Source organism: Puntigrus tetrazona, chromosome 20 (genome assembly GCF_018831695.1).
Source record: "Puntigrus tetrazona isolate hp1 chromosome 20, ASM1883169v1, whole genome shotgun sequence".
NCBI lineage: Eukaryota > Metazoa > Chordata > Actinopteri > Cypriniformes > Cyprinidae > Puntigrus > Puntigrus tetrazona.
Window position 1 is genome coordinate 11,507,638 of NC_056718.1, and position 27,404 is coordinate 11,535,041.

Below are 27,404 nucleotides of genomic sequence, written 5' to 3' on the forward strand. Positions count from 1 at the left end.
TACTGCGTGGTTTTCACAACTGTACCTCACTCCATTCACCTGCTTGCGAATAATGTAACTACTGATCTGGAGGGGAACCCGGTGTTTGAGCAGTTTGAAGAGAAACTGTGCGAGTGGATGGGCGATATGAACTATACTGCTGAGGTCATGCATGCCCCTGTGGTCTTTGCCCCTCTGACACAGCAGCTCCACCTTTTGCCTGCTTTCTCTGAACTTTTCCCTTTATTGAAAGTGGATCTTGAGGCGATCAATGAGAAGAGGCCAGAGAAAAAACGATTTGGGAGTCTGATGGATGTGGATATGCACTCTCTCTCACCTGAGTTGCAGATTCAGATTAAATCCCTTGCATCGGCCCTCAATGCCCTGTTTGAGTTCATCAGTACCCGTGAGGAGAGCTTTTCCGTGGGTCCGCTGAGCCGTTTGATCGCAGGGGAGCTGGCCGGTCTTCCACAGGTCAAAAACAGGAGGAAGTCAGCACCCAATAAAGCATCAGTAGTGTTTATTGATAGAGCTCTTGATCTTACAGGTGCGGTCTAAATACTGTAATATCTCTAATAGTCAATCAATCTTTTAGTTTGTTTGTTTGTTTGTTTGTTTCATGCACTGGTCAATTTTGAGATTTAGAATTTTTTTGCTTGCATGACATTTCCTCTGGTGGGAGGAAAATAACCAAAATACGCATTTAAGTGTTTATTTTATTATGCTTTATCTGCTTATATCAGTAGATTTCAATTACATTGCATATCTTTCAAAAAAAAAATTCAGCTTTCTCAAAATGTGTTTTAATTCTCTTTTATTTCTCCTGCACCAAGCTAGAATTCACCACAACTTGCCTAAACCAAAACGAAAAAAAAATATATAATATTTATAATAATATATATATATATATGTATGTATGTATGTGTGTGTGTGTGTATATAATATTTATATATTTGTACACAGGGATTATTAGGAGATTGTTTTGTGATTTATGACATGATGATATAAAGATATATCCAATATTCCCTCTGCATAAAGTGAAACAAGAATTATAAATGTGGCTTTATCCAATGTTCAGATGTCTGTTCTGGTCATGTATTCAAATAAGTGCACATTTTATTAGATAATGCCTCATTTGTGTATTTAAATGTACCCTTAGAGAATTTGTAATGTTAAACAATTGTGAGAATATGATAAAATCTGTGCTCACATCATGGTGGCATATAACACAGTATAACTTATTCTATGTCATTTAAAAACCTATTTACCTTTCCCTCTGTTTCTTTTTTGTATAATCCATAGGAGCTGTCGGCCACCATGGGGACAATCTGGTTGAGAAAATCCTATCTGTGTTGCCACAGTTGTCAGGTCATGTGACTGATGTTCAAGTGGACATGCTGGAGCTCACACACCTGAAGCAGACAACTGATACCAAGGGCGTCTTGGCTCCAGGCTGCTTGGCACAGAACCAGTAAGAGCATTTGCACTGTTACGACATGAAAACAGTAACATAAAGTTGATTCTTTAGCTCAATAAACTAAAGTCGTTTCGGAAAATGCCAGATAATGAATATTATATGAATTACAGCTTCATTACGGTTTAAAAAGTTACACATTATTTGAATTTTCAGTCTTTATTTATTTATTTTTTTTTATATATATATATATATATATATATATATATATATATATATATATATATATATATATATATATTTTAAAACTGGTTACATCTTTAAGATGGGCTATTTGTAACATTAACTCAATTAACAAGCATTTAGTTTTAGATCTAGGTCTTTAATTCTGTTTAATAATTATTAAGGACATAATAGACCACCCATAAAGCTTCATTTTCACTTAAATATTTTGGGACCCATCTATCTGATGGTTTGGGGTCAGTTTTCAGTCAAAACCGCTTTTGGAAGTTAAAATAGTACTGTCGGGATTACCAAAGATGGCCATTGATGAATTAGGCATATTTTTGCGCCTGACCTTATTGAACATGCATTTGTCGGGGTTTCTCTTTCAGAAGCAAAATTTATGGGAGGAGAGTATTAAAATTAATCACACAATGCAATTTACTAGTATTTGCTCTCGTTAAATTTGAGCCATCATTTAACATCCAAATAAAGCATTAAACTATATTGTCTTAAACTGTTTTGCACTTGAAATGGGTGCAATCACCACTAGAAAGAGGCACTCTAGAGAACAGGGAGTGCTTGGGTAGAAAGAATTGGATGTTTTTCCAATTTATTTTGAATGCTAGAAGAACACATTGTTCATTGTTCTGAACATATCATTTTCCGAGCCATATTATTTTTAATTTGCTATAGGAAAAAAAGATGACTTGGAGCCATCAACTAGGAGTCACGCAATACCAGATTATATTAAAACTGTAACCTTATTTTTTTGGCCTTTTTGGTTCTTTTCTACATACCGTACTGTGGTCTCTGTATTCTTTTAATCTTTATTTGTGACTGTTGTGATTTGTGCTGCGCTTTGTATATAGCATTGCCCAATACTTAAATGAGATATTGCATCTATGTTCTTTAATTTGCGCGTTGTTAGTAAATTGAAATTTCCATGACTTATTTGTTTTTGAATTGCGCTCTTGTGCCAGTTTGCCCGGTTTAGTAAAACTGGCCCTTTGTTATCACTGCTCCTAAGGTAATGTCCCTACTGTAGTTTGGTTTAGACCAAAAACCTCAGTTCTGGTAAAGGATTAGAGAAATATATTGCATAATCATGACTGTTCCCAAAGTCTTTCTGTCCACAGTAGGAAAGATCTGAGGAAACCATGAGACTTGGTTACACACATGTTGGCACAGGAACAATGCCCAGCCAAGTGTTTTTAATGGAGAACCACCATTTCTTTAGTCATCATAAATGTGTATTTGAATAACTGAATGGATTTGCTGGAGTTTTTGCCAATGTCATTTCCTACGAGGTGGGATGTGGTAAAGAATGACCCCACATTTCTGCTGTTCTGTGTAATATTGTCATGCTGCTCAATTGTTTTAACAAGTATTTGGTGAACTCACTCACTGTCTGAATGGAAAATAATATTTTTCCTAAATAAACCCAGTCATGCTTTTTGGATTGCAATTTTTTTACTAAATGTATTGCACTTATGGCCTCTGATTGCACTCAGTCTTGAGTGAAAACATCAACTGTTAAATGTTTGGGTGTAATTGACACCATATAACCTTTCTGGCAGATGATTTTGTGGTGGATTACTGTGTATTGACAAAATATTCTCTTGATACGAGATTTTTTTTTAAGCAAGCAGCAATGTCAAAACTAAACCTACTTCATCTGGAAGTCAAATGGCATTAACATGGAAACCCAAATGCTGTTTACGACCCGTTAGGTCTAAACCACATGTTAGACGTGAACGTTTGTTAAAAGAGGAACTTGTTTCGTGTGTCTGTTTTCTTTCCACATCCCATCAGGCAGGGATTCAGAGAGCACATTTGCCTCTGGAAAGAATTCGGCTCTAGAATGAGTTAATGGGATAGGAAATTCTCTATGAACTATATCAATGAATAAACCAGTTTCACCTTTTACATTTTGTGCCACCAAAGCTGCCATATTAGTCTGGTCTCTATTGTGTGCTCACATTGTGCCTATTTTATCCAGATCTTGTTCAATCACTGTTGTTGAGAGCATCGATTCTGCTTTTTTTACCTACTCTGTGCACACACAGATGCAGACACATGACCACATCCCTTCACCGCCATTAGCTGGTTACAGTAGCACCGCAGTGCTGAGTACAAACACACTCTTGAGACCTCATATGTTAATATACAAGAGCTCACTGTTAGCCAGATGGCATGGAGACTGAGTAGGAAAAGTTTGAAGAGCCTTCTGTGACTGGATGCTTGCAAAAGTACATATATAACAGGATTTGGAATTGGTTTTCATTGTGTTGCTCTTTAAAAAGCCCACTTTACCCACCTAAACATTTTATTTTTCCTTGAGGGCCACTCATAATGATGTTTTCTACAGCAGAAACAATCATGATTTACTTTTTCTGACTTTCTTTCTTTCTGAATCCTTAATTGGCCAACATAAAACCGCTGAATAGATTCTTCACCTTTAATGAGATGTGTATTATAAGTCTATGCAAATGTTGTCCTTATGCGAAAATGCCTTTTGCTTGGTCGATCATGTGCTTAGAGCAGCAGGAAACAGGGCTCGTCTGACAGGCTTCTCTGAAGGACCTGCTCTGAGCCTAAATAAGCCTGCCCCTGAACGTGCATCCAAATGCAGAGATGAGGTGGTGTGTACCTGATGCTCTACATTCATTCGTCACTGTATATAAGCCATCCTGTATGTGGAGCACCTAATCCATGGAGGTTTTCAAAACTAATGTATTCACAGATAACCTTACTTGTGTTTATTATATATATATATATATATATATATATATATATATATATATATATATATAACTTTTCCTTTTTTATTATTTTTAGATTTTTATAAATTACATATTGATAAGTAATAGTACAAAAAATCATATGTGTGCTTTTAAAGTGTTCATGCAATGGTGAATTCTTTTGAGATACAGTATTAAATTTTGTCTTGTAATGTTGTTTTCAATTATCTGTTAGTACTTGTGTAGGCGTGTGTGCTAATTACCTCAGTATGTGCTCATTCTGTCATTCTGTCATGACGTGATCTGCACATTAACTGAGTAATGGTTGTTTGCTCATGAGGGAATGTTTTTGTGTTGCTGTGTGAAGTTTTAGTATTCCCTAGAATGTCATGTTCAGTGTTTTTCACCTCCCTTATGTTTCTAATTTAAGTTTTAAGGTAAAAAAGCATTTGTTTTGCCCACTCTCTCTGTATCTACACAGGTTCCCCCTTTTTTTAGGCCAGCTTATTCTCGGCTGGAGCTCCAGGACTCAGTGGAGAAGAACCGGGCCAGTTCCACACAGTCAAATCCGTTCAATGTGAGCGTGGGGATTTCTAGCTTTAGCTCAGTAGGGAAGCAAGTCACAAGCCTAGGGTTTGTTTAGCAGAGTCTAGACAGGCTCCAGGCAAATATCGAAGCTTTTGATGCATTCTGACAGGGCCCAGCTGATCCTCAAGAGAGCAACTCTACTCCCTAGACTCTTAATGTCCTTAAACGTCTCTCGAGACAGTTGTATAATGCCAACTAAGTCATTCATTTCTGACCGAGTTTTGCCAGTCCAATATTCTGGGTCAAAGAATATGCACATATGAGACAGATCATCCAAACACAAACGCAGTTTCATTCCTCTACAGCCTTCCACCTAGAGATTTCTGAAAACAAATTTGAGTGGTGCTTGTCAGTGCAAAATTTGCAGACCCAATTAATGGGATTTTATGCGCTTTAAGAGTTAATTTATCAGTTTTTAATTTGTGATCCACTTTTTAAAAGACAGCTGACACACAAACTGTGTTTAACCCTTTAAATTATCCATTTGGTATCATTGCATGTGTACTTGGACAGACGGATAAAGAGGAGTACAGAAGCTCCAGTAGCTTGATTATGACTATGTACATAAACACACTAGTACTAGATCGCATTATAAGTGGTTTCTAAAGAATAAAGAAAAAATGTTTTTATATAGGTTTCTCTTTGCTTTTGGTTCAAATCGTAGCCTTTATTTTTAAGCCTTTAAAGTGTTTAAGCTTTTTTTAAATCTCTTTGCTGGGATGTTTGGGGTGTTTACTTACTGGCTAAAATCAATAGAGCATACTCATTGTTTACAAATCTCTTTGATATTCTCGCTTCAAGATAAGAAAAGATTTTTTTTAAACCTGCTTTATAATCCACCAGGTGTAAATTGTAAGCCTAATCCTTAAAAATAGAAAGCAGCACACCTTATAACCCTGCACTTTTTTTCATGTCTGCAGCACTAATGGTACAGGGTCCAAAAACATATCTATACGTACATTCCACTACATTTTGCATCTGAAATTAACATCACTAAAACTTTCATTTGTTTTCACATAAATGTTGGGGCAGACTGATTAAATAATTTTGTTCTTTAAATAAATAGTAAAACTAAGCAGTGAACAAAGCAAAAACCCTTAAGATAACATGTTGAAAGAAAAGAACACATCTTATACACATATAAGTGGATTTTGGACAATTAATTGCTTTGAAAGATGTAATAGTGGCATCAGTAATTGTATTTGCAATTAGAAATTGTATTAATTGTGCAGCCACAATACTATGACCTCAAAATACATTTTGATCAGAAATGCTCTTAAGAATACTCTTAAACTTTGACTTAAGTGCCAAAAAAATTCAATTTTCAGTGAAGTCTAGGACTGATTCTTATGTGCTGACTGAGGTGACACTTAAGTGTTGTTAAGACTATGATGTCAACCCAAAATGGCTGCCCTCGGCCTCTTAACCAGCCAAAACCAACCGTTTAACAATTTAATAAAATTATTTAATCAAGACACTGAAATATTTTAATACTTCATTGTATTTTTTAAAATGCTTAATGCAAAATGATCACAAATGATTACTGATGCCTTGAAATTGTTTTGTATTGGAATGTCTCCTTGTTTATAGTTTGAGCAATGATTTGAACATGAGTTCCATTATTGGTACAACAATTCCAGGAAAGCCCACTATTCTTATAAAAGTGGTTTGTTTTTGAAGCATGGGTTGATAGTTAGTTGTGGACAGAAGCCTAGGAAATGTCACATCTTCACCCTTAATTAAAAACAAAATAGTGAAAGATTTCCTAAGCATATTGCCTATAGAGTCAATTGTTTTATTTGTGTTAACACAATGAAACATGCCAAATTGTGTGCTCATAATTTTTGGCCATGTGTCATACAAAGACATTATGAAAACATGCAAAAACAAAGGAGGACCTACAAAATATTTATAACTGATTATGTTGTAGCCATGGCAAATGCTGACAATTTAGTGATTTTGTCACTATAGATTTTGTGACATCGTCACAACTTTTGAGACATTTTACAAAAGCCAAGCATCAAAATTAATTTCTTGGACAAACCATAATTCCAAGACTTTTCCACAAATGTATATTTCCAATTTTATAGTCAAAAAATGTAATTACTACTTACATTTCTGAAGTTAAAGCAGTGATTTAAAAAGTTTAAGTTTAAATTTCTTACTTTGTCAGTTACCAAAAAAAATAAAAAAATCACAATCATGTTTGTATCATTTTATCAACTCTATATCATTATATAACTCCAATATGTCAGTTCTTCCTCTTTGTTGTCATCTTGTTACTCTTAACTAGGTTAGGAGACCTCTCTTAATAATTTAGCAGAGACCTAGTCTTAACACTTGTTTATCAATCTAACTAAGTATACGAGTAAAATTACATTATTCTTAGAATTCTGACAAACGTAAAACTAAAATGTTACTCTGAGCGGCTTTATACATATGGCTCCAGATCCCTATGTATGACTTTTCTGATGAAGTAAACTTGCTTGGTAACTCAACTGGCACAGCATTACACTTGTACAGTGAAACATAAGTTACAATAAAAGATATCAGACCTAAAGTAAAATGATGTGGTTGAATCAGCAGATGCATTTTATGTTTCCTTTTGTAAATAATATAGGTTCGGTAGGGTTTAGGTTATATTATTGGTTATTTTCAAATGCCATAGAGCTTTATTATAGTAATATTTCTTGACAGACATTTAATTTCCAAACCACTGCTGTGATATGTACAGAATTATATTGTTGTCAGATTCACATATATCTCTCTTATATAAAACTGTTGCACTTTTAGCCCTAGTTATTGGACATTTCACTTTAAACATACAAAATATGATGTAATACCATTTTTCTCAAAGGTTTCCACAGACACATTTTTCCTGTGAGCCTCTGTTACTATTTTTCTTATGTGAAACGCATTGTTTTGAGAAGAAGTGGAGTCTGTTCAGTCTGTAACCCAAGTGAGTGAACAATACTAAAAGGATGTTTGCCTTAGCAAACACCGCTAATAATAATGGTTCTGACTGGGTTTTTGTGGCCCAGCCCTGCAGTGCTGATATTGGCGTTGTTCTTGTCAGCTCAGGTGAATGTAATTGGCTGCATTGTGTTATTCTAGCCTAGCAATATCTATAGGCTCCGAAAAATATTTATAAAAGGTTTTATTTTAAGATCCTAATTGTGGGCTGTCTGGCTAATTTTGCCTTTATTGTATGGTGTTTCCCTTTGTAATTGTAGGCTCTGTTTCAGGGTCGCTGGATTTAGCGTTGTTATGGGTGGTCATTTCAGACGGCCTTCTTGAGGCGTTCGGCGCAGGCTGCTGATAGGAGACTTCCTCTTCCTCGCCTGTGCGAACCCCGACTTTTAATAACAGTCTGGTTGTACACTGCGACTATTCAGGTCTGACTGGAGAAACGGCCAGATCTCTCTGTGTTTTTAGTGCGGTTGTGGGGGAAACCTGAGCGTCTTTGTAATGAAAGCTGTGTCTGGTGTTTTGGTAGGTTGGCTTTGAAATACTTCACTAAGGACAAGAATTTATGTTCTTCGAAATGGTAACATATGCAGTCTCTGGTGGGATGGATTGTGTTGTGTGTGAAATTTTGGTTATAGCGGATTTCAAGACTTCACTTGGTTGGCTGAAGAGGACTGTTTCACGCTCTGCTCTACGGCAACATCAACCAACCAGTCTAACTGCTTTATTCCTTGCTCCAGTAATACAAATAGACATTTGCAATTGGCCAACAATCTGTTTTTGAACTGGGAGACTGTGTGTGTGTGTGTGTGTGTGTGTGTGTGTGTGTGTGTGTGTGTGTGTGTGTGTGTGTGTGTGTGTGTGTGTGGTCAGGTGTATTCCAGTCAGGCTGGTGTAATTGGTTGTTCTTGGCACTGCGGTAGAGCGGTGGTGCTTTGATTTTGTGTATGTGGGATACTTCGGCTATGTCCTTGCTTATGTAAGGGTGTGTGACACACCCTCCAAACCTCTACCCTATGTTTTAACTACCGTCTACCCAACTGTGAGCCCTGTCCAGTTAACATTAAACCTGCATGTTATACTAGAGCTGATGAGGATATCACCTTGAAAGTGGTTGTGTGTGTATGTAGAGGGGAAAGAAATGGACCACACGGCACTGTGAGAAAACAACACTAGAGAGAAGACACATATATCACCCACTATTTTACTAGCAGCTAAAAAGACTGACTTTGTCATTTGTCACATTTGTCATGCTTAGCATTAAGTATTTGAGTTTTTGTTGACAGATCATATTGTTTACTCTCTCTTTAGCCTCTGCTGTATCCCTCCCACTAGTTCCCTGTCTCTGATTGACAGGTCAGTTGTTAAATCAGAAAATGATGTCACTCTCACTTTAGGACCACACATGACTCTGACTTAGAGATTTATGTATATAGCTTTTGGAGTTTTTAGCAATAGAGCGCTGTTTTTCTTTTTTTTTTTTTTTTTACATTGTATCATCTCATTTAATTTGAACTTGTCAACTCCCCTCTCCTTGTCTCACTTACATCTCACCTCATCTCAGTTTGTGCTTCCTCATTGTTTCTCCTCTCTTTTCTACTTCTTATCTCATTTCTGTCTCATTACAGTTTGTCTTATAATCGTATCTCAATTCTTCTCCTCTTATTTCTTCTCATCTCAGTTTGTCACATCATCTTGTCTCTGTTCTTCTCATCTCATTTCTTCTCATCTCTTAGCCTACTCATCACCTCTCTTTTTTTCTTATCTCAGTTTGTGTTCTTATCTTGTGTCTTCTCATCTCAGTTCTCATAAATTTTTTTCTTTTCTGATGTCCTCTTCATCTTATCTTCTTCTCATCTCAGTTGGTGTCTCTTGTGCCTCTTATTCTCATTTCTTTTCAGCATTGTTTGTGTCTCATCATCTTGTTTCTCTTCATTTTAATCATTTTATCGTTCTTGTTTGTTCTTCTCATCTCATTTTGTCTCGCCTTGATTTGTTTCTCCTTTCCTCATGTCAGTTTGTGTCTCATCATCCTGTCTCTTCTTTATTCCACTTTGTGTCTCATCATATTGTCTCTCATTATCTAACTTCTTCTGATGTCAGTTTTTATCTTTTCTTGTGTTTCTTCTCTTCATTTTGGTTTTTGTCTCATCATCTTGTTTCTCTTTGTTTATTTCTTCTTCTTACTTTGGTTTGTTTCTGGTCATCTCTCGTCTCGTCTCATCTAGTCTCGTCTCATCTCATCTAGTCTCATCTCATCTTGTCTCATCTAGTCTCGTCTCGTCTTGTCTCCTCTCGTCTCCTCTCTTGTACTGATTGTCAATTCAATCTATTTGTAAAGGAGCTGGAGCAATAAGTAGATTTAAATGAGATGAAGACATGCAGTATTGATACATGCAGAAACTCTAAACCCCCAGCGGACTGTGAGTGCGCCAGCAGCTGCTCCTGAACCTGTGACTGTGCTCCCATTCATTGTGTGTTAAAAGTTAGTGTCTGCTCTCTGGGATTTATCTTCCGCTCAGGGAGTCTCACATGAAACAAAATGAGCCACAGATGAGAGAGATTTGCAATGTGTATTTTTGTAAGTTTGTGTGTGCCGGTCTTTTTTAGATTTATGTAGCAGGATGTTGCTTTTATGTGTGTAGAATATTTAGCTTAAAGATTTGAGCAGAATGATACTTATCTTTATGGAGAGAGATGATAGCCACTAAAAATGTCTGTAAACTTAATTGAACCATTCAACACAGAAATCAAACAGTAAATATATATTTTTATTGTTATTACAATAATCTGAATGAGGTCATAAAGAATATTTATTTATAATACATTTTGCTTTCTGAAGAATCATGTGACACTGAAGATTGGAGTAATGACTGCTTTAAAATTTCTAATTAGTGCAAAAAATATATGTATTATGTTAGAATGAAACTGTTTTTGACTTTACTTTTGACTGTTATGAATGGTAGTGTGCACAAAATATAAAACAGTTTTTTTGTATTCTTATTTATGTGTATATACCATTATCATCATAAAATCATTATATCCCAGTGAACTGATGATGCAGAGAGCTGAATTGTAATTGTGACAGAGAGGCACTTTTATGGCTAGATCACACAGGGCTCATTAAAATACCTGTTAAAACCACACATCAATCCAAGCCAAAAGATGAAATATTCAGCTGCAGTTATCAATGAAAACCGCCAATTACATAATCTCATTCTCTATGGATCTAAAGGCTAGAAACAACCCAATTTATTAAAGTCTCTTTGTTTGCCATCTCCGGTACTTCTCCAAATGACGCTTACATAACAGTCACTCTCCGATCTCTTTAAGAGACGGATGACATTTGTCTTTGAAGTGAAAATGGCAGGCTCGCTTTGGAGATACTTTTCAGATTTAAGAAACTTTTTGCACTTCTATTTCTTTTTGCTCTTTCCTTTATCAAACCCTGACAGGAAAAAAACCTGGCCTGTGTGTGTGTGTGTGTGCTCTTGTTGTTTCGCTGATGAATCCAGGTTTCTGCTTGCTTTTGTTTCTTATTTTTAGTTTTGTTTATTTCTCTCGGAGTCCTGTTACAGATTGTAATGAGCACGGAAAAACACACACCTCGCCGATGAAGCGTCTGCCAGGTCTCCTTGTGTGTGTGCAAGCATATGTGTTCGTAGTATCATTAGTCCTGGAAGTGGGCGTAATTGAAGAATAACTGACCTGGAATGAATGCCGCTAACGAGTGGGGGTAGTTTGTTTCCTGTTGTTGATAAACACAGACTTAATCGCTGTCTACTAAATCAATCTGCCCGTCACAACGATAATGGCATCATAACATCACATCTGTGTAAAATTTCGGGGTGTAACATTGGCTCCATTTTATTTAAAGTGCGTGTTATATTAAGACACACCCGAAACGTTATTGAGAAACAGCATATAATTATTGCTAATCACATTTTGGAACACTTTTGGATGCAATTTAGTGTCTGTGCTTATATAAAGTCAGATCTTAAGGCGTACAGGCATACTTAGTCAGCTGAAGTCCATTCTTAAGTGCTCAGTCATGTGTTTCCAGGAACCCTGAACTTCCCCTACCTACAACACACACACACACACACTGGACCTTGCAAGGAGGTTGTGGTGGGAATGGGCAATAAATATTTTGTCTTTGCAGACCAACACTGCCCTCCATAGGTTAGAGTACTAATACAGCACAAATGCTCATATACAAACTCACTGAACCCCCTTGTCAGGACGAGGGGAACACTGCAGGAGAGGAGTGGAGTTAAGAAGGGGGGAGGTTTTTGGGGTAAATTGGAACCATGTTGCCCCTCCGAAACATTCCAAGCGGACCCCTCGTCTTCCTGGAATACACGCATAACCCACATACACATGCACACAGAGAGGGTCCAGTCTTAACTCTGGCATGTAAACTACGCTGACTATGTGTACATCTGTTTACGACATGCAAAAACAGTTCAGCCTCATTGCACAGGACACACTACCTACCCACCAACATGTAACATACTTGACCGAGATTTGTGCTTGCTGAATGTTACAGAACATCTTCTCGTCAATTAAAGATCTCTTTAAGAGGTAGTCTCTCCTTGATGTAGTCTGTATTACTACCCCTCAAAACCTATCCATTCTCAGGCTATTTTCCACATCCAAACTATGAATTTGCACAAATTGAATATGGTGATGATACACTGACCAGAAAATGTCAGAGGTTTAGCTTTTGAAGGAGATCCCATGTTGGATATTTGTTGATTGCTTTTTCTGCACATTTAAGTCTTCAGATGGAAAGGTTTTTATGATCACGGGAAAAATAAATTGTCCTGACTTTTGACTAGTAGTGTACACCTTCGTTATATTGTCTTCTGTTTTTTTAGGTTACTTTCATGGTGCTTAATCTAGAGTAATCTGAAAACACAATGGCCTGAGCATTCCTCGCTTTTACAGTCTGTAAAAAAAAAAAAAAAAAAAAATTCTGCTTTCGCAAGAATCGGCAAGGAAGTGTGACCAGCCCCATCATGTGATCTTATTTTTCTCCAATTTTCCCCGTTTTTTTGGTCACTTTTCACATATCTCCAGATTACTGAGCCAGATCGCGTTCTTGCGTTATCTGTCATGTTTTTGTGCTGCCCCTCCGCTCATAATTCCCGACACAAGTCTGCGCTTCAGAACAACAAGCTCCATGTTTATTATGTAGGCTTTTGTCCTCCTCATTTTTGTTCCCCCACTTTTTGTCTCGTTTTTGGAGTAATGGAGTCAGGCCTCTCTCTAACACTGCCAAAACTCTGTCTGGAACACATTACAGCTGAGATCCAACACATGGCAACTGTTAGAAAGGGGGAGAGAGAAATAGACATAGGGAGAGAGGAAAAGCAAAAAGAGCAAAAGAAAAACAGAGCAGGTTTAACATTTGGTTTCAGTGTCAGTAAAACACCCCCACCCTCCGTCGCTTGCCCTCGTGTGTCTCTCCTCTGCCTCGTTCGCATTTCTTGTCCTTTGTTTCATGTCCTGCACCCTCACTTTCTCAGTCTTTTACTCTTCTTCTCCTCTTGTACTTTCCTTAAAATTCTGCTCATTTGCGTGATGTGTTTTCTCAGGCCGCCCAACCCCCACAATATCATTTTATTCTGTCAGTTCTTACATCAAGAGTTTGTGTGAAGTTTCCATTGCCTGATTAATATGACAAGCAGCAACATAAGCTGGAACGCACACACACACACACACACACACACACACACACACACACACACAATCCAGCAGATGATTAAAGACAGGAAGAGGAGGAGCCAGTGGTGAAGAACAGAATGATGATGCCTCATTATCACATGTCATAAGAGGAGATCATTTGAGAAACCCTTGCTGAATAATGATTGTACAATTACTTACTTAAGATTGAGCTGTTTACTCCTGATGGATGGGAAGGAGATTGAAAATGATGAATAGTCAACAGAGCAAGACTCAAAGACTGGGGACATGTTCTAGTGTCAGTCTACAGAGGTTTTAGTTGCTCTTCTATGTAAACACATTTTCTTTGGGTGTTGTGATGTGACTGCTTCTTGGGTGCCTTGTTTTTAAGATGCCATGTCAAGTTAAAAGAACACCTTTTCTTGTGTTTTGAGACCCCATACATTCTGGAACATTATGTTGTATAGCTGTATTTAAGTGTAATAATGTGTTCTGTGTTAATAGCTTTGAACAAATACAACCGTAACGGCTTGCATGGAGGTTTAAAGGATTAATTCATGTCCAGAATAAAAAAATAATTAAAAAATCATGCTAACACTTTTCTTTAGTTGAAAAGAAATGTTTTGAGGAAAACATTTGAGGGTTTTTTTTTCTCCATGTAGTGGACTTCAATGGGTGCTACATGATAAGAGCCAAGAAATAAAGATTTTATCTACGCAAAATGATAAGCCATTTTCTGAAAGAAATTAAATTTATATACATTTAAACCGCAATCTAGATCAACCGCAAATCAAGCACACTTTACAAAATATGTAAAACAACGATGTCAGATGGTTTTTGAATTGTTGTATACAGATGGAGAATTATCGGTGCGTGACTTTTCCAACGTGATTATGTAATGCACAAAGATGCGCATCACAAAGCTAGTGCAAGATGAGCATTTGGATTGTGGTAAAAAAATATATATATATATATATATATATATTTTGAATGTGTTTTAGAAAATGAGTGATCATTTCTTTGCTGTAATGCATTTTGTTGATTTGTTTACCGCACTGTAAAAAACAAAAAAAAACAAAACTTTAAATAACTTGTTACCCCACTGCCTATAAATGAGTCAACTTGAAATTTTAAGCTATTTAATGTTAATTTAATTGACAACTGAAACATTTTTGTTGATTTAAAAAAAAAAAAAAAGGGGTAACAAGTTATTTCAAGTTGAAACAACTTTTTTTTTTCTTTTTGGAAAATCTTGGATGACATGGGGGTGAGTACATTATCAGGATTTTTTATGTGGTTAACAAACCACATAAAAAAACAACTCAAAACATCAAATACTGTTTTACATGATAATTTATTAGCTTTCCATCAACTCACAATCCCCCTCGAAGTTCCCTCCGGAGTCCCCTAGGGGTTTGTTGACCTGCGTTCATGGAAACACTGCCTTAGAGCAAAAAAAACTCTGTAATCCAGGTTACTGCAAATTCTGTTGCAACAACTTTTAGTTGACCAGTAAACCTTTGGCATCTCACATGCACTGACACATTCATTTTCTGTTTTGTTTGAGTTTTTGATGTTGTTAGCTTTTTGTAGTAAGTATATGGTTGGATTGAGAAACACTGTTGTGAAATATCGTCTTATTCTTTTGGGCAACCCTCTTTTGCTAAACTCTTATGCAACCCCTTAGGGTCAAATCAAATCGTCACCAATTCTACACAACAATTAATCAGATGGTTGCGTTTTCCACAGATCTGCCACTGCACGGTTGCTGTGGGAGACAATGCTGGTTGCTAAGCAAAAGGAGGCAGTGATGGAAGTCAGGAGACAACTGGTGGAGGCAGCCAGCAAAGAGAACCTGCCAATCAAGATGAGTCTAGGTAAGATCATGCCCACATTGAACATAAGACCTACGTTGAACTATATTGAGATTCCCCTATTCCCTATACCGACATTAGATCACCCCAAAAAATCCGAACAAAAATAAAGATTTTTGATGATATCTGAGAGCTTTCTGACCCTCCATAGACAGCACTTTAATTGAAAATTAACTTGATCCAGAAACAGAACATAGCTAAAATAGTCACTTCTAGAAGCTACACTCTTTTGTGCCAGAAGAAAACTAAAATAATAAAAACGAAATGTCTTTTTTGGGTAAAATACTCAGAGCACCACAGGATTATTGACTCAGAATGAGAGAAGCCAGAAATCCAAAGATTATATTTAATTAGTAAAAGTAGATTTATTCGCAAAAGAACAGCAATGCTATGAACTTTTAATTGCTGGCAGTATACAAATTAGGCATTGTGCCCGAACAAAGAGACTGGTGTGGCTGCACAGAACTTTCTTGTACATTTACTCATACTTTTTTATGGTTTGTGTGTGCTGCAGAATACTCTGTGGCAAGACAAAGGTGTATATTCAAAACTTTTTACTATCGATTTTTACATCAATAACCATGAGAGATTCAGTGTTGAAGAAAGAAGGAGAACAAAAGAGGAAAAAGAAGGAGACAGGGCTGGTAAGACTCAGCGGTTTTCAGTCAAAGACCCACAGCACCTCCTTTAGACAATGAGCAGTACTACAGATGGGCAGAAAGCCCATGTGGCCGCTGAGGAAATACAAACCTCATGTGGGATCACATGTTCTCACACATATGTTCTAGAGAGGTGCTCTGCTGTTAAGCAATAGAGTCTGAAATGAGGGGTAAAAATACTCACAGGCATGTAAGACATGCACAGAGCTCTTAAATACACGCAGACGCAATAACTGTAATCAGTGACAATAGAATGTTAGAGTTAAAGAGAATAATAGAGGACTTTTGTGGAAAAATTTAAGTTTTAGTTTGCCTGTTCCTGCAGTGTTTGCTTTTAGTTTAGTTTTATTTTGACCATTTGTACTCTAAAAGTACCATTTTAGGATAAAAGTACTGATTCTATATAATTTTAGTTTAGTTCAACAACGTAAATGTTTTTCAGCAAATTTGCTGTAATTGGGCATTTTTATAGCTGATTTAGTTTTACAGTTGAACAATTTTGATGTAACATTAGTATTAGTATTTTTTGGCTTTAGTTTACTTAGTTCAATTTGTAAATGCAACAACTTTCCATAAGCTAATTTATTTCAACATTTCTAGCGTACAGTAACAACTTTATTAGAATTAGGGAAAATTCTGTGGGTGGTTTCCTGCAACAGTTGTTTTCCACTAGATTTGAGTAGTTAGAGCAATAGTTTTGGTTATACATTCTTTCCTACCTATTTTCGTCAGTTTAGTTCAGCAGCATTAGGACAACCGCTTTCTGCCAGTGCTTGTTTAGTTGGACAGTTTTAGTATAGTTTAGTGTAACATTTTAACAGTTCTCATCTATCAGCCAGCGTGCAGTTAGTTGAATCTGAGCGTCTAGTGAAGGCGCACAACCCACATCACATTGCAACAGTTCATTAGACCATAACCTCTAAACTGACTCGCACGCTCATTGCAGGTCTTTTTCAAATTTAACTGTCAAATCCTATGAAGCGAGTGCCTTTCTGGTTAGTGTGATATCTGCATATCTGTCAGATATGTGTATTTTAGAGATCAAGAGAATGTCATGCCAGTGTTGGGTTATATTGCTAAACAGTTCTGATTCAACAACACACAGGCTGTTCTTCCAAAAGAACTCACACTCTTACAGTACAGCAACTTCAGCCAACCTTTCTCACTGGATCACAGTTATTTCCTGATCTTCAAGCCAATAGAACTTTTACAGTGCCAGAACAATCATACTACGTATCAAACAGAACAAGTTACGCACACACACACACACACACACACACACACAGAGTATTTTTCTTGCGATGCAGTCACAGCTGTTATAGATTTTGTTTTGGTTCATCTTGTAGCATCAGATGCATTATTCTGGGCTGTCATAAAATATGAGTAGGTGCTCTGGTGGTCTTTATTTTTGCATGTATGTGAACTCTGCTGGGCTTTTTATTTACTGTGTGAACGTGTGTGTGCTCGTCTGCATGCGCATACTGTGGGTCATTGCTTCACTGTGTGTGTTTATGTATGTTCAGCCCTTGTTTCATGGTCATGTGATGGTTAGTGCTCCATGTCTCTTTTTTTTTCTCTTCCAGGTTTTGGTTTGTTCAGAACTCACTTACTCTCTTTTTCCCGATGAAGCTGTGCCGACAAATTATGCTGAGTGATTCTTGGGTATTTTGCTAGAGTTTTCTAAAGCTGAGTCAATCTATAATAGCCCTTTTCAGTCTTTGGATATGTCTGGAACAAAATCTTTTTCTCAACAGTATTTTATGAGCTGGCAAAATCTGACTGTTTTTTTAAGACAGTACATACAAATGAGCTGGCAAAGTGTTCGTTATTGAGAAAAAGGGTGTATGGGGTTAGCGGCTGCACCTTTTCGAATTACCCCTTAACTGTCTTTTCATTTTGCCAGTTGTCAAACAGTTTTCACATGCGTCTGCTCTCTGCCCCTAAGTGATTTTTAGCCAATTAGTTTGCAGTAGTTGGAAAAGGTTCTAGACCCGTAAACCATGTCCAGACTTGCACATCCAGATTTTACAGCAGTTTTGGAGGTCAGTTGTCCCCCCGCACCTCATGTTGTGCATTTCCTAATTTTACTCCCTGGTGACTTACTAACATTTGTGATTTTACTAACGTCAAATTTTTCAGTAAAATACACAGTGTTTTCAAGAGGCACGCTTGCAAAATACCAGTGAATTGTATGTTTGTGAAATTTGGTCTGTAATGGGGTTAGAATCATCTTGTGAATCTGTCATCTTAAGAAAATGACCTTCAGGGGAACCCCAGGGCTCTGTGCTCACCCTGCCAATGATTCGGTCTCAATCTTATATCACGTAACCGCCCTCTGGATGTGTGCCTGATTGTTGCTGTTGGTGTGTGGCTTGCTTTAGTTATTTTCAAGCCAGCTTTCATTCTGTTTGTGCTCTTTCTGTCTCTTTTGTGTGTGTATGTGCATTTGGCTGGACTAAAGCAAACATTGGCTGCATTGGTGCACAGGATATACTCCCACATCTGGTGCTGGTTCATAGCAACAACATAGCGATGTGGCTCTATGAGTTAATGTGAACCCCCCCCTAACCCTCAGACTTTCTGGATCCCTCAGACCTCCTCACTCTCTTGAAATGCTCTCCGCCTACACCCACCTCCTTTATTTTTCTGTGCGTTTCAATCTTTTGTCTTTAGACATTTGAGCATGAATTACATGATATAATTGTACAGATGCTTGTCATTTTTTTTTCTGTTGGATCAAACAAATTAGATATGGAACAATGTGTTCATTTAAAAGCTAAGTTATATTTATCAACTAAAAGGGTAAACAGGCCAAGATGGAGTAAAGTGCTTTACTACATGAAATCCCTTTCTTTCCCTCTTACCATATCTTCCTGTCTTTCCAAGCTCCCTTAAGGGAACACCAGGGTCAGTGAGGATGCGTTTCCGTGTGTTTTAGTGTTTTTGGCTGAAACATGCCAACGTAATAAATGAGCGTAGTAGAGACTGACAGCATACAAACAGCAAGAGATACATCAGCCTAAATCATGCATACACTTATTTTTTTCGGTTTGTATGCCATCCATGAGGTTACCAAGCAGTCTGCCGTTTAGATCCATCATTCTTCCAAACACATCTCAACACACATGGAGGAACCGAAGCATGTATGTTGTGGTTTGGTGGTGCGTTTGAACAGCAGTGTGGGCTGATATTGGTCATTTTACATTCTCTCCACTACCACCCACAGTGTTTAAGTATTATTCTGTTTAAGTAAAACTCACTAAACTAAAATGTCATTAGGAAGTTCATATAATGATAGTGAATCAGTTTATTTGAACTGGTTTAAAAGGATGATTCGCTGATTTTCTTTTTATTTTATTATTGTTTACTTCAGTCCACAGTTTCTATTGAAGCATTCTGTGGTGTATTTGTGAATCAGTTTGAACACATTAAGAAATGGATAGTTTCAAAATAATAATTCATTTACAATTTGAGCATACTAGATACTCGCATAGTAAACACGGTTTTACTTACTACTACATTATAGTTTTATTTAAACTGTTACAACTAAACATACATATACATTCGCAAATAAACTTGAGTTATACACTGAGTTATGTTGTTATTTCCAAGTAATAATATTATGGTTTGCTATAGTATCATGAGTATTTGTGAGTTCATAACACATTGAAGAGACTGTTCTACAGGATGACTTGTGTGTTTACACTTCTTTACCACTGTGTGTGTGTGTGTGTGTGTGTGTGTGTGTGTGTGTGTATGCCAAGTAAATGTCTGCGCTGTCAGTGGATTTGCATTGATGGAGAATGAAGTACTTTTTTTTCTTGAGTTCAAACAATGTTTGAAGTTTTATTTGACACCAAAGATACAATTGAAGGTAAACACTGAATTCAGAGTGACTGAATATTGTTTTGTGTAAATGTTGAATTGAGACAGCTTAAATAGGATGCTTATGTTTTTCTCCCTCTTTCTCAGGGCGGGTTACAGCCGAACAGCTTTGTTCATATGTGCAGTTGTTTCGGGACAGTTGGGGGCCTCTGGAAAGTCACAGTGGGGTCCTGCAGCTGGGACTGGCTGCTGCTCAAGCTCTCCGTCATCCTGCCCTCCCGCGCTGGGACGCCTGTCTTGCTTTTGAGAGACTCCTCCTGCAGGTCAGCCAATCACACAGCTCACTGATCTGTCAATAAAAGGCTATAGATTTCTGATTCGTGACATCCTGAAGGCAGTATGTTACATAACTCTATTGTGAAAGTCAAAGATTTAGTGATTTCTGTAGATCTCCCCTTCACTGTCTTTCTCTTTGTCTTGTACATATACAGTACTTTTTGAGAGTTCATGGCTTTGAAGGATAATCAATATTTGCTGAAACAGCACCTTGAATCTTAGAAGATCACATTTTAAACCAGTTGTACACTCTGAAGTATCCAGCTTCACTGATATTGGAGATGGATAATCCACAAATGTTTTTTTTAGATATTTATTGTTGGCTCTGTCCTTTGGCAGTAATTATGTAAAGCTCCAGGACATTTAATAGATTTCACAGGAACATATCTATGATAATCTTCTCCAGTTATCATTCTTTACTCTAGAATATATATTCAAAACCAGCTGGCATCCATGCAGCGAGACCTATCCGTCCAACCATCCACTGTTCCATTCATCATCCATCCGTTTACCCTACAACTAGTCACACCTTATACGTCAATCCATCCAAAACCATGTGTCCATCCATGCATCTCTCTGTTCATCTCCCTTTCAAACCATATATATATATATATATATATATATATATATATATATATAGAGAGAGAGAGAGAGAGAGAGAGAGAGAGAGAGAGAGAGAGAGAGAGAGAGAGAGAGAGAGAGAGAGAAAAAAGCTCCTTTTAGGGCTGGGCAATATATTAATTGATTATATTAATGCACACCTAGTCAGTAAATCTCCATCAGCTGTTTTCAAAAGAGCGGTAGTTAATACACAGAGCCGTAGATCACTGACAAACTATGCAACGTGAAACTGAGCATGATCTGTGTATTAACTGCCGCTCCATCTGAAAACAGGTGATGGAGATTTACTGCTAATTAAGGAACCAGCTTTACTGATGAGATTCACATGAATGCATTGATGAATATATCGCTCAGCCCAACTTCCTTTGATTCATATACCAATTTACTAATCCACATATTTATCTACCAATCCATACATGTATTTGTTCGTCCAATCTTTCATCCATCAATCCACCCATCCATCCAGCTAGACATTTTCTTCAATCCGTTTACCCATCTTTTTATCTAACTTCACCTATCCGTTAATTTATCTGTCCACCTTCTATCCCTTGTACTAAAATCCACCTACCCCCTACATCTAACTAATATCCACTCCTCCGTCTAACTAAACCAACTAAAATCCATCCATACCACTAAACTAGCTAAAAGCCATCTAAACTCTCTAAAATCCATCAATCCACCCCTCCATACAACCAAATCAACTAAAATCCAATCTTTGTTAGATTCTAAGAAACGTTAATGGCCCAGTGAACCAAGGTTTGTTTTAAAAACACAGTAGGGATATTTTGTCACAGTTTTGATTATCAGAATATCAGATGCTATGTGTATCATTTTTATTAAGCATTTCATCTTAGCGTAATGTATACAGGTTACTTTTAGCTTGGTTCTTGTGTCGATGCTGTTAGTACTGTACTCTGTATAGTTTACTCTGGTGTTTGCAGGTGCCATGAGTGAGTGAGTAAACAGCCTAACTGGCCACAGCTCTCAGTAAACACCTTGTGTTTGGCTTTGGGGAAAAACAGAGAGATTCTTTAAGCATCAGTAGAGTTGTGAGGCAGCTTGGATCTGAGTGCTCCAGTGGGTGTTTAGCTCTCTGAGGATGTAAAGTGAAAAGGAAATGCTTTCACTGAGTCCCGTCTGCGGCGGATACACGCGTGTGCATCACATCACAGGTCAAGGGTCAAATATTTAGAGGACAGGGAGTGAAGGAGACGTGGGTAGAGAGAAAGGACAGAGGCCTTAATAGGAAATGTAGAAAGACAGCAAGCCAAGAGAGAGGAGAAAAAGCAAAATGAATGTTTAGAGAGGTTTATAAAGGTTTTATTAGAGGGTTGAACTTATCAAAATATCTTAACCACTCTAGAACATGCAGGAAAGTGCGTTCCAGACTAATATCCTCTCACTAGTCCGTTATTAGTTTTCACAGACTGTTTTTGATGGAGTTTCTGGTTCCTGTGGCTGTAAAGAGATCAGCGGGAAAGCTCAGCCCATAGGAACTCATTAAAACAAATCAGGAAAAACATGAAGCTAAAGCAGGCCAGACCAGCCGCATCAGCCAAACCGCCAAACAGCTAAACAGCAATCATCACACAAGCTTATAAACCTTCAGCTCCCCAGTGATCATCATCACTCTGGGGGAAAAAGAATGAAAAGGTGTTTACTAACATGTAAAACATTATGCTAATCACTTATTTGCAACCAAGCTATATAAAAAAACATCACTACCTAATACATGCTCCATTTTTGCTTTTATTAAAGGGATAATTCACAATTTCTTCTGCGGAACAGCAGGGTCAGCAAAAATCATTGGAGATTATTGACAATAAATCTTTTTTTTTTTTTTTTTTTTTTTTTTTTTTTTTTACTTTTTTTTTTACACATTACAAAGAAGCTATGCAAGTTTGGAATGACATGAGCAAATTAATTTTATATGAATTAGTAAAAGACTATATATTTTTTTTTTTTTTTTTTTTTAGGGAAATTGCCAGGTTTCTGCATTAAAAAAAAAGAGTTTAAAAAGGAGATGAAATTTAACCTCTAGTGAACGTGATAAAAGTTTTGGATCAATAAAAATTGCACACTATTTTTTGATCAAATAAATACAGCCTTTTTTTAGCCAAATGACTTCTTTCATAGGCATAAAAATACTTCTTTATTAAGTGTTGAATGGAAGTTTGTGTTTGAGAGTGCTCCATGAGCAAGATTGTCCTAATGTTACCCACACCACATTTGTGAGTGTTTGTGCGTGTGTGTGTGTGTGTGTGTGTGTGTGCGCGCTCCTCCAAAAGTCAATATTCTGTAATTATAAGACTCTCTGTGGGACATCAAATATCTGCATTCATCCTTGAGAAAATCATGCTAGTTTCTGTTTGCACTCTAAACATCGGCTGTAACGGGATCTCTGATTTTCCTGAGGTAATAAATAAAATGAGTTATTTTTTTTCTGTCTCCCCTTGTTTATTATATTTCAATTTATTTTCCATTTGATGTTTTTCCTCCGATATTTGCGTGCTGGATTTCTGAAACCAGAGAATGAAATTGTTTTATTGAAAATACTGAGACAGGCTCATTCTTCAGGTCTATGGTTACCTCTCTCACCCTCCTGAGGCGCAGTGCGGGAAAGCTGCATAGTGTTAATAAAGGCGCCTATCTGACCAGGTCTCACCCTCAGTCTATAGCTTTGTTCCCTGTTCCCAGCTGTCTTCTGCCTACACAGGCAGCATGATCTCAACTATAACGAACGCTTATAAGTGACAGATTTGGAGCACTCTACACTGGCAGCAACAAAATAAAAAAAGTTTAATGTTTGATGGTGTCACACATACAATAGCAAGGTACTCTAAGAAGAAAAAAAATACAAACAAATATTATTTATAAGCTTTTTGTATCATAGTTTTAACTATTTTTATCAGTACTTGTAAGTACTCTTCACATGTTAGCCTGTTGCTAAGCTAATGACATGAGCCTATGAGAAGAGTAAAGCATTTAAAAATGTAAATAAATTAAAATTCAAAATTAATAAGAATAAATATTATTTTAACATAGTTTAAACAATTTTTATTGATACTTAGGTACTCCTAATGGTCGATTTCAATGCAGTTTGATATTAGCTAAGCTAAGTTTGTGGATCACTTCATTTGCCATGGTCACCATATTTATTTTATTTTAAAGGTTCTTTATGGTACGTATTTATTAGTTGTTGTTTTTTTTATGTATTTCAGTGTTGCTCATGATTTTCTTGTGTTCAGTGGAGAATTAACAGGCAGGATCATTTATTTTTAAAACAGGAGTTGTCAGGTGACTGTGCCCTTGCTAAAGCACTGGTCTTGGCTTTAGTTAATGACAGTAATGCACCGATTTGTTTATTATGGCTGTAAGTTTTGACAGGTTGGGTTTCTTTGGCTTCTGCTTTCCTACTAAGATCATTCCCACGAAGAACAGCTTAGAGTTAATAAGCTGACACAAAGCTGAGGAAAGGTGGGCATCATGCCCTTAAGTCTGGTATGGCTGGTGTGCAGCCCTGGCAGAGAAATATGTGTGTGTGAGAGTGTGTTTGCTGTAGAGGGTGTTGTGGTCAAGAAGAGCTGTCAACAAGTGCTCTCTTTCACCCATTCCCGTTACCTCACAACCCACAGAGATTGTAATTATGTTCATACTAAATGTCTTTTTTTTTTTTTTTTTTTTTTTCAAAACATTCTAATTATGGTGTCAATCAAATTTTTAGGTAAAGAAGCACAAGGGTTATTTAGCAGGGTTGTAATATTGAAAGTAAATTTAACAAAAAAACTTCATGTCATCAACGTGACAAATCGTGAATATTTATCACAATTTTGCTTTTATACCGTTAATAAAAAATGAAATATATTCCTTGCAACTGGTTTGTTCTACGATTTAATAAAAATCTCTTATCAAAAATGGATCGCCGTCCATCTGCGTTGTGGCTGGAGGATCCCTCGTCTCTGCCTCCACCCTTTGAGTCCCTGACTCCACCTCGGCCCTTCAACTCGTTGGCTCCTATCTTCCTGCTCTCCAACTTGGTCTGTCATTGACCATCCACTGCTTCCAGACTCCACTCCTTAGTCTATGCCTCATCCCTCCATACCTCCTGCTCTGTTAGGTTCCTTCTTCCCTCCTTGAATCTCCCTGATCCCTGTCTCTGAATCAGGCACCATATACTCCGCTTTGGCCCTCTGGATCCTCGGCTTCACCTTGGCTTATCGGCTCTCCATTTCCGCCTCTGGCTCCTCCTTCATCTGCTCCGTCACTGTCAATCCTGTGTGACCATTCCTCCTCCCTCTGTCGGATCCACCGTGGGCCCCCATCATGGCTGTGGCCTGGATCCCACCTGGCTCCTCCTACTCCAAGTCCCCCCCTCACATCCTGGCTCCTTCCTCCATCTGATCCACCCTGGTTCCTACTGTCTCCTCCCTGGCTCCTTCATCCATCAACACCCTGGACTCTGTCTGTTGTCCTCCTCTTGGTCACCCGGCCACCTCCTGAACCTCCTCCCTTTTACCATGCCACATCCTCTCCTTTGTCCTCCTCCTTCCGGAAGGGGGGAAAACTGCCACACCCCTGGACTGTTTTGTTTGATTTAATTGACCATGTGCTGTGTGTGACCTAGTTTCTGTCTCCTGTTGATTGTCTCATTATGTTCAGATGTGTGTCATCCATTATCCTTATTGGTTACCCTTTTTAAGTTTGATTCTTGGTATTTTCTATATATACGCGTGGTTCCTGTTCTTCTGTTGGATTACCTTTCTGTGGATTATTAAATACTAGAAACTACTATATACCATTCATCTTCGTGCATTAATTTCCGACTACACTGTGACAAGTAGTCACTGTGTACTGGGTAATTGTGTACTGTGTGAATTAAAACATATCTTGGTTATATGATATTCCTTGAGAATTCGTCATTACATGTATTTTAATGATGAATCTCTCATTCATACAGAAACACAGAGTATGCTGAGCAGTATACACTCGATCATCTAGATGTAAATATTGAAAATTACTCCAATGTTTGTTTTTGGATATTGTGAATGGCGATTTATAACTCAGCGCTGCTTTAACGACACACAGGCACACTGAGAAGTGATGTATGTAGTAACAAAATCTGAGACCCCTGGAAATCTGATCACAAGAGATGCATGTACTAGCAATTGTAAACAACAATCTGTCTTGTGTGACCAGTTGTGATCAGATTACCTGAGATGGATGTAAATGGCCCATAAGTGTGAGTTATATTAATAGTGTTGCTTGTGTTATCTGTATGTATGTAGTATAAGATGTTTTCAGATGTTCTAAGGTCCTTTAAAGGGCAGTGGTGTTAGTGGTTGACTGAAGATTTGATTAATTGTGTGTTAAATGTGCTCTTAATACTGCATTGGTGGACCTGTGACCTTTGACTTCCTCCACCCCACACACTGTCATGCATTCATTCTGCTTCAGCTCAGCTTGAATCCTGTTTACTTATCAGGACTCTACAAAAGCCTCAGCTCTGATCTCTTTCTTTCTTTTCTAAACCTTCTGCTTCTGGTCATCCTCAATATGTAGCTTAGGACTGTGTGGTATGACAGTATGTTATCAATATTAAAATTGATAGAGACTCTGCTGTCAAATGAAGATGTTGGCTGTTATATGATGGCTTATGTGGCTCATCTACTTATAATATAAAGTATTACTATTTTGAGCCAGTAATTTAGATTCTAGATGCATAAATATGTTTTTTTTGCAGTGGTGACAGGCTTAATTATATAAAAATTAATACATGATTATGTGAGGCATAAAACATTTCAGGATTGTATTTCTTTTAAAAACAACTGTTTATTAACATGCATTGTTAATGTATAGCCATATATTTGTTAAAGTGAGATAAACAAGATTTTCACCAAGAGAATAAAGGTAGTTTAATTACATAATTGTATTGGTCCAGCTCTATTCATGAATAAAAACAATTCATTAAAAAATACAATTTATGTGTGTATATATAGTGACTTGAAAATATCTATATTGCATCTATAGTATACATGTAATAACAAGTAAGCAATATTTTGTTAACATATTTTTAATATTTGTCCACCAAATCAAAGTCACATCATGTGATCAGAAATACCATGACGTTTTCAAAATTAATAAATAAGGAATTTAAACTCGCATGTATTCCAGGTGTAGAGAAAATATGTTATTACTTTTTGTTTGATGGTCATTAAATTTAAATTTTACTAGGATGTCTAAAAATGTCTTCCTTTTTTTTTATCTTGGACATTGTTGTTTCTCATTATATTACATTCACAGACCAAACCAATTGTCCATGCTGACACATCAAGAGTCGAGGACATCTTTTCTGTGTCTTGAAAAGAGATGGATAACGCACATTCACGCACGCTGTTAAACTGCATCAGTGGCTCCAGGCCGTCATTAACACGCACACAGACAAAGTTATGGCGCTTCACCTTTGACCTCTGAACCCGTAACCCACCCT

The 27,404-nt window shown here is 37.3% G+C and overlaps 1 protein-coding gene across 1 annotated transcript in view; it reads left to right on the forward strand.

Annotated features, from left to right (window-relative positions):
- The window catches only part of scfd2 (sec1 family domain containing 2), a 96,208-nt gene that overhangs the window by 389 nt on the left and 68,415 nt on the right, over window positions 1-27,404 (forward strand). The window contains exons 1-4 of the mRNA XM_043220237.1: window positions 1-526; window positions 1,282-1,450; window positions 15,352-15,479; window positions 20,108-20,283. The exon at window positions 1-526 is cut by the window's left edge and continues 389 nt beyond it. Coding sequence (XP_043076172.1) covers window positions 1-526; window positions 1,282-1,450; window positions 15,352-15,479; window positions 20,108-20,283 — 999 coding nt within the window. The remainder of the gene's footprint in view (window positions 527-1,281; window positions 1,451-15,351; window positions 15,480-20,107; window positions 20,284-27,404) is intronic.